Source organism: Hemitrygon akajei, chromosome 6 (assembly GCF_048418815.1).
Source record: "Hemitrygon akajei chromosome 6, sHemAka1.3, whole genome shotgun sequence".
NCBI classification, from domain to species: Eukaryota; Metazoa; Chordata; class Chondrichthyes; order Myliobatiformes; family Dasyatidae; genus Hemitrygon; species Hemitrygon akajei.
This window is the reverse complement of record NC_133129.1, coordinates 168,116,630-168,128,754: the sequence shown is the minus strand read 5'-3', so window position 1 is coordinate 168,128,754 and position 12,125 is coordinate 168,116,630. Positions and strand designations below refer to the sequence as shown.

Genomic DNA, 12,125 nt, shown 5'->3' with positions numbered 1-12,125 from the left:
TCATTTTTAAACAACAGAATAACATTAGCTATCTTCAAATCCCCCGGCACCTCGCCCATGGCTAAGGACGTTTTGAATATCTTTGTTAGGGCCCTTGCAATTTCTACACCAGCCTCACACAAGTCCGAGGTGATACCTTGTCAGGTCTTGGAGGTTTATTCACCCTAAATTGCCTCAAGGCAGCAAGCACCACTTCCTCTATAATCTGTAAATGTTTATATACTTTTTGTCTTTTACTCTACTTTTTTCTCTGGATGTTGTGATTGCCTTGGTGGTGGTCTTATCGGTATTGAAATTATTTTAATTTCAGCATAACCATAGTGATAATCATTTGTCTTCAATATTCAGGTGCCTTTCTGGAAAATTCAATGCTATCATTAATGGTTCTTTCTCACCCTTAGTTGAAGCACCAAAGATTCAAAGCTTCAAGGTACAAAGGGTGATTGATAAGTTCGTGGTCTAAGGTAGAAGGAGTCAATTTTAGAAAACCTAGCACATTTATTTTTCAACATAGTCCCCTCCTACATTTACACTTAGTCCAGTGGTCGTGGAGCATACGGATCTTGGACCTCCAGAAAGTGTCCACAGCATGGGTGATTGATAAGTTTGTGGCCTAAGGTAGACGGAGATGAGTTATACATGCTACATGCACGTGCAGGTCAGCTCTTTGAGTAATTATGCAGAAAGTTTGAAGTTAATTACTCATCTCGTTCTACCTTGGTCAACGAACTTATCAATCACCCTGCTGTGTTATTAACTTCAAACTTTCTGCACTCAAAGAGTTGCACTGCATGTGCATGTAATGATATATTTATTATCAAAGTATGTGTACAGTATACTACCCTGGATTCGTCTTCCCAAAGACAGCCACGAAACAAAGAAAAACATCAAACCCACTCCCCCCGCCGCATATGCAAAAAAAAACAAATCATGCAAATGGCAAAAAAAAAAGAAAAACACAGAATATAAAGCACAAGGTCAAAAGAATCCAGGCATACTCAGTTCAGATCAATCTACCTCTGTGTCGTTCATTATCTGCAGGCCAAAATAGCAACAAAACAACAGAGCAACCAGAAACAGATCGTAACACGAGCTACTGAGTCCAGTCCATAAATTGTGTCAATGGAGATACAAATTTAGATTTACGTCTTTTAGACAATAGACAATAGGTGCAGAAGTAGACCCTTCGAGCCTGCACCGCCATTTTGAGATCATGGCTGATCATCTACTATCAATACCCAGTTCCTGCCTTGTCCCCATATCCCTTGATTCCCCTATTCATAAGATACCTATCTAGCTCCTTCTTGAAAGCATCCAGAGAATTGGCCTCCACTACCTTCCGAGGCAGTGCATTCTAGACTCCCACAACTCTCTGGGAGAAGAGGTTTTTCCTTAACTCTGTCCTAAATAACCTACCCCTTATTCTCAAACCAAGCCCTCTGGTACTGGACTCTCCCAGCATCTGGAACATATTTCCTGCCTCTATCTTGTCCAATCCCTTAATAATCTTATATGTTTCAATCAGATCCCCTCTCAATCTCCTTAATTCCAGCGTGTACAAGCCCAGTCTCTCAAACCTCTCTGCGTAAGACAGTCCAGACATCCCAGGAATTAACCTCGTGAATCTACGCTGCACTTCCTCTACAGCCAGGATGTCCTTCCTTAACCCTGGAGACCAAAACTGTACACAATACTCCAGGTGTGGTCTCACCAGGGCCCTGTACAAATGCAAGAGGATTTCCTTGCTCTTGTACTCAATTCCCTTTGTAATAAAGGCCAACATTCCATTAGCCTTCTTCACTGCCTTGTGCACTTGCTCATTCACCTTCAGTGACTGATGAACAAGGACTCCTAGATCTCTTTGTATTTCTCCCTTACCTAACTTTACACCGCTCAGATAATAATCTGCCTTCCTGTTTTTACTCCCAAAGTGGATAGCCTCACACTTATTCACATTAAACGTCATCTGCCAAGTATCTGCCTACTCACCCAGCCTATCCAAGTCACCCTGAATTTTCCTAACATCCTCATCACATGTCACACTGCCACCCAGCTTAGTATCATCAGCAAATTTGCTGATGTTATTCTCAATGCCTTCGTCCAAATCGTTGACGTAAATGGTAAACGGCTGTGGTCCCAATACCGAGCCCTGTGGCACCCCACTAGTCACCACCTGCCATTCCGAGAAACACCCATTCACCGCTACCCTTTGCTTTCTATCTGCCAACCAGATTTCTATCCATGTCAATGTCTTCCCCCCGATGCCCTGAGCTTCGATTTTACCCACCAATCTCCTATGTGGGACCTTATCAAATGCCTTCTGAAAATCGAGGTACACTACATCCACTGGATCTCCCCCATCTAACTTCCTGGTTACATCCCCGAAAAACTCCAACAGATTAGTCAAGCATGATTTACCCTTGGTAAATCCATGCTGGCTCGGCCCAATCCTATCACTGCTATCTAGATATGCCACTATTTCATCCTTAATAATGGACTCTAGCATCTTCCCCACCACCGATGTCAGGCTGACAGGTCGATAGTTCTCTGTTTTCTCCCTCCCTCCTTTCTTAAAAAGTGGGATAACATTAGCCATTCTCCAATCCTCAGGAACTGATCCTGAATCTAAGGAACATTGGAAAATGATTACCAATGCATCCACAATTTCTAGGGCCACCTCCTTTAGTACCCTAGGGTGCAGACCATCTGGACCTGGGGATTTGTCAGCCTTCAGTCCCATCAGTCTACTCATCACCGTTTCCTTCCTAATGTCAATCTGTTTCATTTCCTCTGTTACCCTATGTCCTTGGCCCATCCATACATCTGGGAGATTGCTTGTGTCTTCCTTAGTGAAAACAGATCTAAAATACTCATTAAATTCTTCTGCCATTTCCCTGTTTCCCATAACAATTTCACCCAATTCATTCTTCAAGGGCCCAACATTGTTCTTAACTATCTTCTTTCTCTTCACATACCTAAAAAAGCTTTTGCTATCTTCCTTTATATTCCTGGCTAGCTTGCTTTCGTACCTCATTTTTTCTCCCCGTATTGCCTTTTTAGTTAAGTTCTGTTGTTCCTTAAAAACTTCCCAATCATCTGTCCTCCCACTCCCCCTTAGCTCTGTCATACTTAGTTTTTTTTAATGCTATGCAATCTCTGACTTCCTTTGTCAACCACTGTGGCCCCTTTCCCCCCTTTGAATCCTTCCTTCTCTGGGGGATGAACTGATTTTGCACCTTGTGCATTATTCCCAAGAATACCTGCCATTGCTGTTCCACTGTCTTTTCTGCTAGGCTATCCATCCAGTCAACTTTGGCCAGCTCCTCCCTCATGGCTCCATAGTTTCCCCTGTTCATCTGCAACACTGACACCTCCGAGCTGCCCTTATCCTTCTCAAATTGCAGATAAAAACTTATCATATTATGATCACTACCTCCTAATGGCTCCTTTACTGCAAGATCGCTTATCAAATCCTGTTCATTACATAACACTAAATCCAGAATAGTCTTGTCCCTGGTCGGCTCTCATACAAGCTGTTCCAAGAATGCATCCCATAGGCACTCTACAAACTCCCTATCCTGTGGTCCAGCACCAACCTGATTCTCCCAGTTCACCTGCATGTTGAAATCCCCCATAACTATTGCGACATTACCTTTGCCACATGCCAATGTTAACTCCCTATTCAACTTTGTGGTCAAAATATTTTAACTCTATTGATTAAAGGAAAAAGGAGGCCACTAGCAGAAGCCATCCAAGCATAGATTTATGCTAAATAAAAGGAGCTTTGTCATTTTCACCAATTCGTCAAAAATCTGTGCAAATTACTGATTCCTGTGGTGAAGCAGATTTACTGCAGTGGTTGAAAAAGTAACTGAATGAGTTCCTATCAGTGGCAAATACCACGGCATCAAAAAAAAAATAATGGGGCATTAGTTAAATACCTTAGAATCACATTGATCTTCAAAGATACAGTATACAGTATTTGACAGGCCTTTGTAGTTTTTCAGTTAAAATTACTGAATGTTTCTTTCTGTCCAGTTTATTAAAAAGTTTGTCCTAGGAATTTTTGCATTGAAATTTGTTTTGATTCATTTGTACAGGATAATAGTGCTTGCAGTCTCCTCTTTCATATAGAATAAGGGATACAGAGTACAGCATATGGCATGGTATTGTGCATGTAACGTAAGAAAGTCATGGGGGTGAACTGAGTTGACAGTCAGCTGCCTGTTCAAAAGGGAACTGCGGGCTCTCGGTCTTTGGGAGTCTGCATTTCTCACATTTCTATGGCTGAGCAGTGAAATATGGAGGTCTGAAATGAGTTGGAGGTCAGATGTCATTTTACCCTTTCCATCACTGCACTCCCTACTTATTCCAAATCAGGCCAGTAATGTGCTAAATGGAGTCTGCAGTTTGTATCTCATCTTCAGTTTTGCACTAGGGAAAACTGGCAAAGGAACAATGCCCTATTCAGTTGAACAGACTTGCCAACCCACATAAGAAAGGTCAAATGCATGTTGATAGCTGACTTTTTAGTCTTTTTAATTATTTAATATTTTAATGTATTTTTGAATTAAACTTATCTTTTTTTACTTTTTATTTATGATATTTAGAATAGTGTTAATCATCTTTAACTATTGCAGACATTTACAAACTGTACAAAAAACTTTGACAGGAAAGAATTTATCAAAGGCTCTTGTGGTTTCTAGGGGCAGGGCCTCAGGATATGAAGCACTGTGACATTTCCACAGCACAGAACCCTCTCCACATTATGGTATGACCCTTTGGTGTGAGGGGTCAGTTTATTTGGCCTTCCACATCAGAAAATTTAAGTACGAGTAAGTGGAGATCATTGTGAAGAGTCCAGGCAGTAGACAGGGTCCAGAATTCTTCGGCTCAATCTGTTTAATTCTCTCATGACTGTCATCACATTTGATAGGATTTTTCTTTCCAAGCTTTTGGATTGTGATCTCTCATCATGTGATTTTTATCTTCAGCAATTTTTTTTGTCCTAATGCTTCTTTTGTTGTCTTACTCCATAAAAACAAAATATGTATACTATAATCTTTCTCACTTCCTCCATAGACATTACTTCCATAAGCCCACAATATAAATTTTATTTTGATAAAACTGGCTCTCTTTTTGAAATAAATTGAAGAATAAATACTGGAAAAGGAGTGAAAATATTTAAGAAACATATTGATTGAGTAGTTTTCTGAATTATACTGATACAACCAACCAAAAGACTACAGAATTCTCATTCAGCCCACAATGTCACAGGTTTGAGATAAAACATGAAGACTAGGCTTTCCAGGAAAATCAAGGAAGTCAATACCTTGTTGAAAATACTTATCAATCGTGTTCAGGGTCTGGCTTTCATTAGCAAGATCAGCGTTTTGTTGCTCTTGAGAAGGTGCTGATGGCTGCCGACTTCAACTACTGCAAACTCCATGTGAAGGTATCACACTCCCCCTTTCCCAAAATAAAATCACCTCTCTATAATAGAATTAAAGTAAAGTGCAGCACGATAGCCCAGTGGTCAGTGCATCACTTTATGGCGCCAGTGATCATCGATTGGGTTTCAATTCTCATCGCTACCTATAAGGAATTTGTACATTTTCTCCATGACCCTGTGGATTTCCTCCCACGTTTCAAAGATTTATGGTTAGATTAGTGAGCTGTGGGTATGTTATGTTGGTGGTGGATGTGTGACGACAATTGCAGGCTGCCCAGCATGATTCTCGCTGATTGATTTGATGCAAGTAATGCATTTCATTGTATGTTTCAATGTACATATAACTAATACAGCTAATCTTTAACATATATAATATTTTATTCTGAAATTTGTTTTTGTTGGTCTTTGTTTAAGTATTATTTTGGATGCCATATGTCTGTTTCCTGAAAAATTAAATGTCAGTTTATTTTTATTTTGCTATGAAGTAACTTGTTAGAAATGGGAGACTTCAGATTCTGAATGCCTACACCTTGCCACAAGGTCAATGTGAGCAAGTCCCATAATTAATGTGAATATAGCAATTCATAATGAAAAAAAGTTGAAGCAAAAAGCAAGATAAAGATGGTTAAACACTATATGCTACCTTCTCCACCAAGCTAATATCATGTTTGTATTCACAGAGTCTGCTCCTGAAGAAGATTCCTTGCAAAGCTAATGCTCCTTCGGGTTCTTTCTTTGCTCGTGACAACACTGCAAACTTCCTCGCCTGGTGTAGGGAAGTAGGGGTAGATGATACGTGCCTTTTTGAATCTGAAGGTTTGGGTATGTAGTCAAATATGTTTACATATTATATTGTTTGGGAATTAGCAATCATAGAAAAATTTGAAGAAAATATTAGGAGGATATGTACTTTTTGAGCTTTATCTTTTAGGTTGTATTGGTACCCTAACTTGATTTTGAAAAGCCCTATTTATTTTCATGAATGCTCTATCTATGCTGTCTGGGGAATAAATGAGCCTTTGTATACAGTTGAGTGACCTCCTTTCTGAAAAAGACAAAAGGTCACTTGACAAAAACTGACTGTGGTGCTGATCTTTCATGTAACTGATATGCACTTTCTGTGTATTAATGGCACTGTTTTGCACAATGATTTTCAACTGACAGCTTGACATACTTATCGCTATTTCTTTCTAAGATTCTTTAATGCAAAATAAAGCTGTTGGTGATCTCCAGAGAAATGTTATCAAAGATGACTGTCTATGCTTTTCACACTATTGGCTCAAATATTGCTTTTTTAGGATGTGCCACCAGTGGGAGGAACCTTCTTCATTGCATGACAAAGAAGAGCTGAAGCAGAAATTGTTATTAAGGTTCCACCTCAGTCAGTGTTAGCGTGCTGTCTGTGATATCATAAGATTGTATCCTCAGTGTTGTAATTGTCTTTCAATTGAACTCGGTAATAATTTTATTCATGAATCACTACTTATTGTCAGTTTCTATGTATAATACATTCATATCACTGTTTTTCATCAGTGCATGTGAAACAAATGTGTGTGTTAAAGTTTTGGAATTCAGCAATGATAGTCTTTTTTGGATTGCATTTTTAGTTAAAGATGCTCTTTGATTAGAAATTAATAAAAGATTTAATTCTCACCTTTTAACTTGCAATGAGTCAATTTAAAGTATTTGGATTAAGTAGAAAATTGATTCAAATTTCTCAATTTATTCATAACTTAGATGCAGTTAAACTGTAATATATCTTTTTGTTACTACTTTTAATTAAGTTTTTTGAACATTGAAATATATTTTCAGATTAATGGTGAATTTGGTTGTTCTGTAAAACATTAGTGAATTGTGGATCAAAAATCAGGATTATTTGACTAATTTGGTTCCCTCCTAGCTAGGCACATTGAAATATCCCATTAATTAATTTATTTAGATGATTGGAGTGGTTCTGTGTAATAGTAAAGATGATAAATATTATAAAGACAACTTAAAATATATAAAGTAATTTTGTGTTTATTCATTTATGTAATTTCTTTAAACAAAAATATTGTGATCTTGTTGTATTTATGATCTGTGCAGTGACTAACATTCCTCTCAAGGAATTCAGTCATACACCTACAGATATTAAGTCAACTGATTTTAAAAGGCACAGAACAAATAAATCCATTCTGAAACACCACAGGGTAGAAATTGGACTCTGTTGTGTCCATTTTAAAGACATAAAGTAAATTTACCATGCCCAATTTGCCGGATTAATATCCTGTGCTCTGGGAATGCCTGAAAAATTTGTCATAGGATTGTCTATCTTTCAGAGTACTACCTGAAACAGTCCTCGCCTCTTGACTAATGCCACGAAGTGGCCTTGTGTCTATATTAGAAACCCTCAGTAAATTAGGTTGGTCAAAATCGAATAGAAATTAGAACTATTGCATTTCGATGTGGATGTGGCTTAGATAGCAGTAACAAGTAAATTGCCATTTAAAATTAAGGCAAGGTTATTTCAGCCCAGGTACCCATCACTCTGGTGTCTGCTCCCTTGGGATTTATCTAGAGGCTCACCCCTGAGGCAATAGATCTTTGTCCAGTAAAATATGAACCACATCAGTATCACCTATTGAATACCTCAGAAAGGCACCTTGGTCATAATGGGTGAGTTGGCCTGAAGGGTCTGTTTCGATAGTGTATAACTCTACAGCTCTAATTCTTGTTTTTGGACTATCAAAAGTAGCTTAAAATTAGCTTGATGCCACTTTCTTTTAAACTGATGTAAAGAAGCTACAGCCCCATTACTCTGAGATTGTACTAGTCCTAAAAGCAGCTGTCATATAAAAAAAAAATCCACTCTGCAGGATGACTGGAAGAAATGTTGTTTCCTTCACACTCTTCACATCTTATTGATCTCTCCCATGTAATGATTCTGAGAAATTACAGTTTCACAGCAAAAAGGCTGGAATTTCCCTGAAATTTGCATTCAAAGTACTGCATCATTCAGACATGATGGTAATTTTCAATACAAGGTTTGTGTATAAGTAGTCACAGTACTTTTAACACTTTGCTGTTTTATCTATATTTTGTGCCGATTCAGCGAAACCTTTACCAATGTTTAAAGTAGCTCTATCACTATTAGCTATTTTCTGCAAATTTGCATTCAAAGTTGTGAAGCCATGGGATCTCGAATCACATTACCACTCATTTATGATATCTTTAAAATGAGGATTTTACAATATCTTGTTAACAACCACAGCATATTGATGATTTCATTGAATGTATTTTAGAATCGGAATCAGGTTTATTATCGCTGCCATGTCTCGTGCAATTTGTTAACTTAGCAGTAGCAGTTCAATGCAATACATAATATAGAAGAATAAATAAATAAGTAAATCAATTTCAGTATATGTATATTGAATAGATAAAAAATGGTATAAAAACAGATATATATTAAAAAAACTGAGATAGTGTTCACGAGTTCAATGTCCATTTAAGCAGAGGGGAAAAAGCTGTTCCTGAATCGCTAAGTGTGTGCTTTCAGGCTTCTGTACCACCTACCTGATAGTAATGATGAGGAATTGACATGCTTTGGGTGCTGGGGGTCCTTAATAATGGTTGCTGCCTTTCTGAGACACTGCTCCTTGAAGATGTCCTGGGTACTTTGTAGGCTAGTACCCAAGATGTACCTGACTAAATTTACGACCCTCTGCAGCTTCCTTCGGTCCTGTTCAGCAGCTCCCCCCCCCCCCCCCCACCCCCCATACCAGACAGTGATGCAGCCTGCCACAGTCCATTTATAGAAGTTTTTGAGTGTTTTTGTTGACATAACAAATCTATTCAAACTACTAACGAAGTATAGTTGCTGTCTTGCCTTCTTTATAGCTGCATCGATATGTTGGGACCAGGTTAGGTTCTCAGAGATTTTGACACCCAAGAACTTGAAACTGCTCACTCTCTCCACTTCTGATCACTCTATGAGGATTGGTATGTGTTCCTTCATCTTACCCTTCCTGAAGTCCATAATCAGCTCCTCTGTCTTACTGACATTGAGTGCATGGTTGTTGCTGCAACACCACACCACTAGTTGGTATAGCTCGCTGCTGTATGCCCTCTTGTCTCTATCTGCGATTCTGCCAACAATGATTGTATCATCAACAAGTTCATAGATGGTATTTGAGCTATGCCTAGCCACACTATCAGAGTGAGTTGCTGTAAAAATTGAAAATCATTGAAGTTTACAGAAGAAAGTAATTTGACATATGCCTGTGCCAGAAAAAAAAACACATTCAGATTAATTATGCTGGCCTGATCTTGATCCACAGCTCTGGTGATTAGTGTTTCCAGTGCTTGGTCAGGCACTTGTAAAAGCTGGTGAAGGCTACCTTCATTCCCCGCTTAGACTGCTAATTTTGGGCTCCATCATTCTGACTGATTTCTCTTCCTTATAATGCCTTTACCAATCCTGCAAATTAAATCTGCCACTTTATTTGACTTCACTGTCAAGCTAGTATGTCATTTATTGCCCTATCTAGGCTATTTCTAATTTTATTCATCTCAAATCTTGTGTCAGAGGTAGGGAAATTATTGGAGAGAATTCCTTGGAACAGGCTTTACTCCCATTTGGAAAAGCATGGACATGTAGGATAGACTGCATGGCTTTGTGCAGCAGAAATCCTGACTCTAAAATTTGAGTTTTTCAACGAGTTGGTGAAAATGACTGATGAGGTTAGGACAAAAGATATTGCAAGCGTGGACTTTAGTACAACTTTCGACATCTTTTAGTACATCTTTCATACTAGGCAGGTCCAGAAGGTTAAATCACATTGATTTTACAGCAAGCTAGTAAATTATATACAAAATTGGCTTGGTCATAGAAAAGGGTATCAGAATCAGGTTCACCATCACTGTCTTATATGATGTAAAATTTGTTTTGTGGCAGCAGTACATTGCAAAGACATAAAATTACTCTAAATTACAAAATAAATTGTGCAAGATACGGTAGTGTTCATGGGCTCATAGGCCTTTCAGAAATCTGAAGACTGAAGGGAAAATTTTTTTTCCTGAATCATTGTCATCAGAATCCTGTACCTCCTCTTTGTTGGTAGTTATGAGAAGAGGATATATACTGGATGATGATAGTCTTTCTTAATATATTAAAATAGAAGATTATCTTTATACTCTCTGTCAATTATACATCGAAACATATGTTATTTGCATCATCATTTGAGATATGCTGGGGGTAGTCCACATGTTGCCACGCTTCCAGCATCAACAAAGCACCCACAACTCACAAGCCCTAACTGTACATTTTTGGAATGTCAGTAGAAACCAGAGTGCTTGGAGGAAACCCACATTGTCAGAGAGAGAATATGCGAGCTCTTGCAGACAGTGACAGGAATTGAACCCCAGTCGGTGATCACTAGTAGTGTAAACCACTGTACTACTGTGCCTCTTTCCTAATGCTGCCTTCTTAAGATGCCCTTTGCTGTGGAAGGCTGTCCCCATGATGGAGCTGGCTGATTCTACACCCTCTGCAGCCTCTTGCGATCCTGTGCTTTTGAGTCTTCATTTCAGGCTCAGATACAGCCAGTTTAGAATGCTTTCCAACAAATATCTATAGAAATTTACAAGAATCTTTGCTGTCATACCAAATCTCCTCAGACTCCTAATAAAGTATACCTGTGGCATGCCTTCTTTGTGATTACATGAATGTGCTGGGGCCAGGAAAGATGCTCAGAGATGTTGACTCTCAGGAATTTAAGGCTGGTCACGCTTTCCACCACTGACCCCTTGATGAGGACTTCCATGTGTTTTCCTGGAGATGAAAATCAGTCCCTTAGTCTTGTTGATGCTGTGCAAGGTTGTAAATATGACATCATTAACTAAACAATCTCTGTATCTCACTCCGTAAGCTGCATTGTTGCCACCTGAGATTTTACTAACAATGGTGATACCCTCTTGTGAATTTATAAAAGGGATTTGAACTATGCTTAGCCACACAGTCATGTGTGTAGCGGGAGAAGTTGAGCCAGTCTCTCTATATATGTAAACTGTAAATCTTCTTTGTATCGTTTCTTTTACTGTCCCATTTTTTTAATACACTGACTTGAAAGGAATTAATGCTCTATTGGAGTGTATAAACATGAACTGCCTGCTTTATATGGCATATGTTATGTGATAAAGACAACTATCTCCTTTACTACGTAACTATCTTATCTGCTTGCCCTGTTACCTTTAACGATTTATGGAAATCCAATCCAAAGGTCCTTCCATCCTTCCTCACACTCAATATTCTATCGTTATGTATTATCTATCTTTGCCTTTCCCAGATGTATTATTTCACATATTTCTGGCTTGACATGATTGTCTCCCACTAACCAGTGCATTAACGCCTTCCTGCAACCTATGTCTTTCTTCCTTACCATTAAATTAACAACTCTGGTATTGGATTCAGATCGTATTATCCTCTGAATTTTTGTGATAACTTGTCTATGTCTAGCCTGTAATTGCTCATTCCATCCTTTTTCAAACAATGATCTTCCCAGTTGCACTCCTATCTACTTCGATGAAGTGCTTTGAGAGGTTGGCATTGGCTAGAACTAACTCCTTCCTAAGCAAGGTCCTGAACCCATGCAATTAGCCTTCTGTCACAATAGATCTACTGTGGATGCTGGCTCTC

At 38.7% G+C, this 12,125-nt stretch overlaps 1 protein-coding gene across 4 annotated transcripts in view; it reads left to right on the top strand.

Moving 5' to 3' along the window:
* Window positions 1-12,125, top strand: part of gas2a (growth arrest-specific 2a) — a 170,569-nt gene that overhangs the window by 73,879 nt on the left and 84,565 nt on the right. For all 4 annotated transcript variants that reach the window (XM_073049729.1, XM_073049728.1, XM_073049730.1 and 1 more), the window contains one exon: window positions 6,133-6,274. In XM_073049729.1, the coding sequence (XP_072905830.1) occupies window positions 6,133-6,274 (142 nt within the window). The remainder of the gene's footprint in view (window positions 1-6,132; window positions 6,275-12,125) is intronic.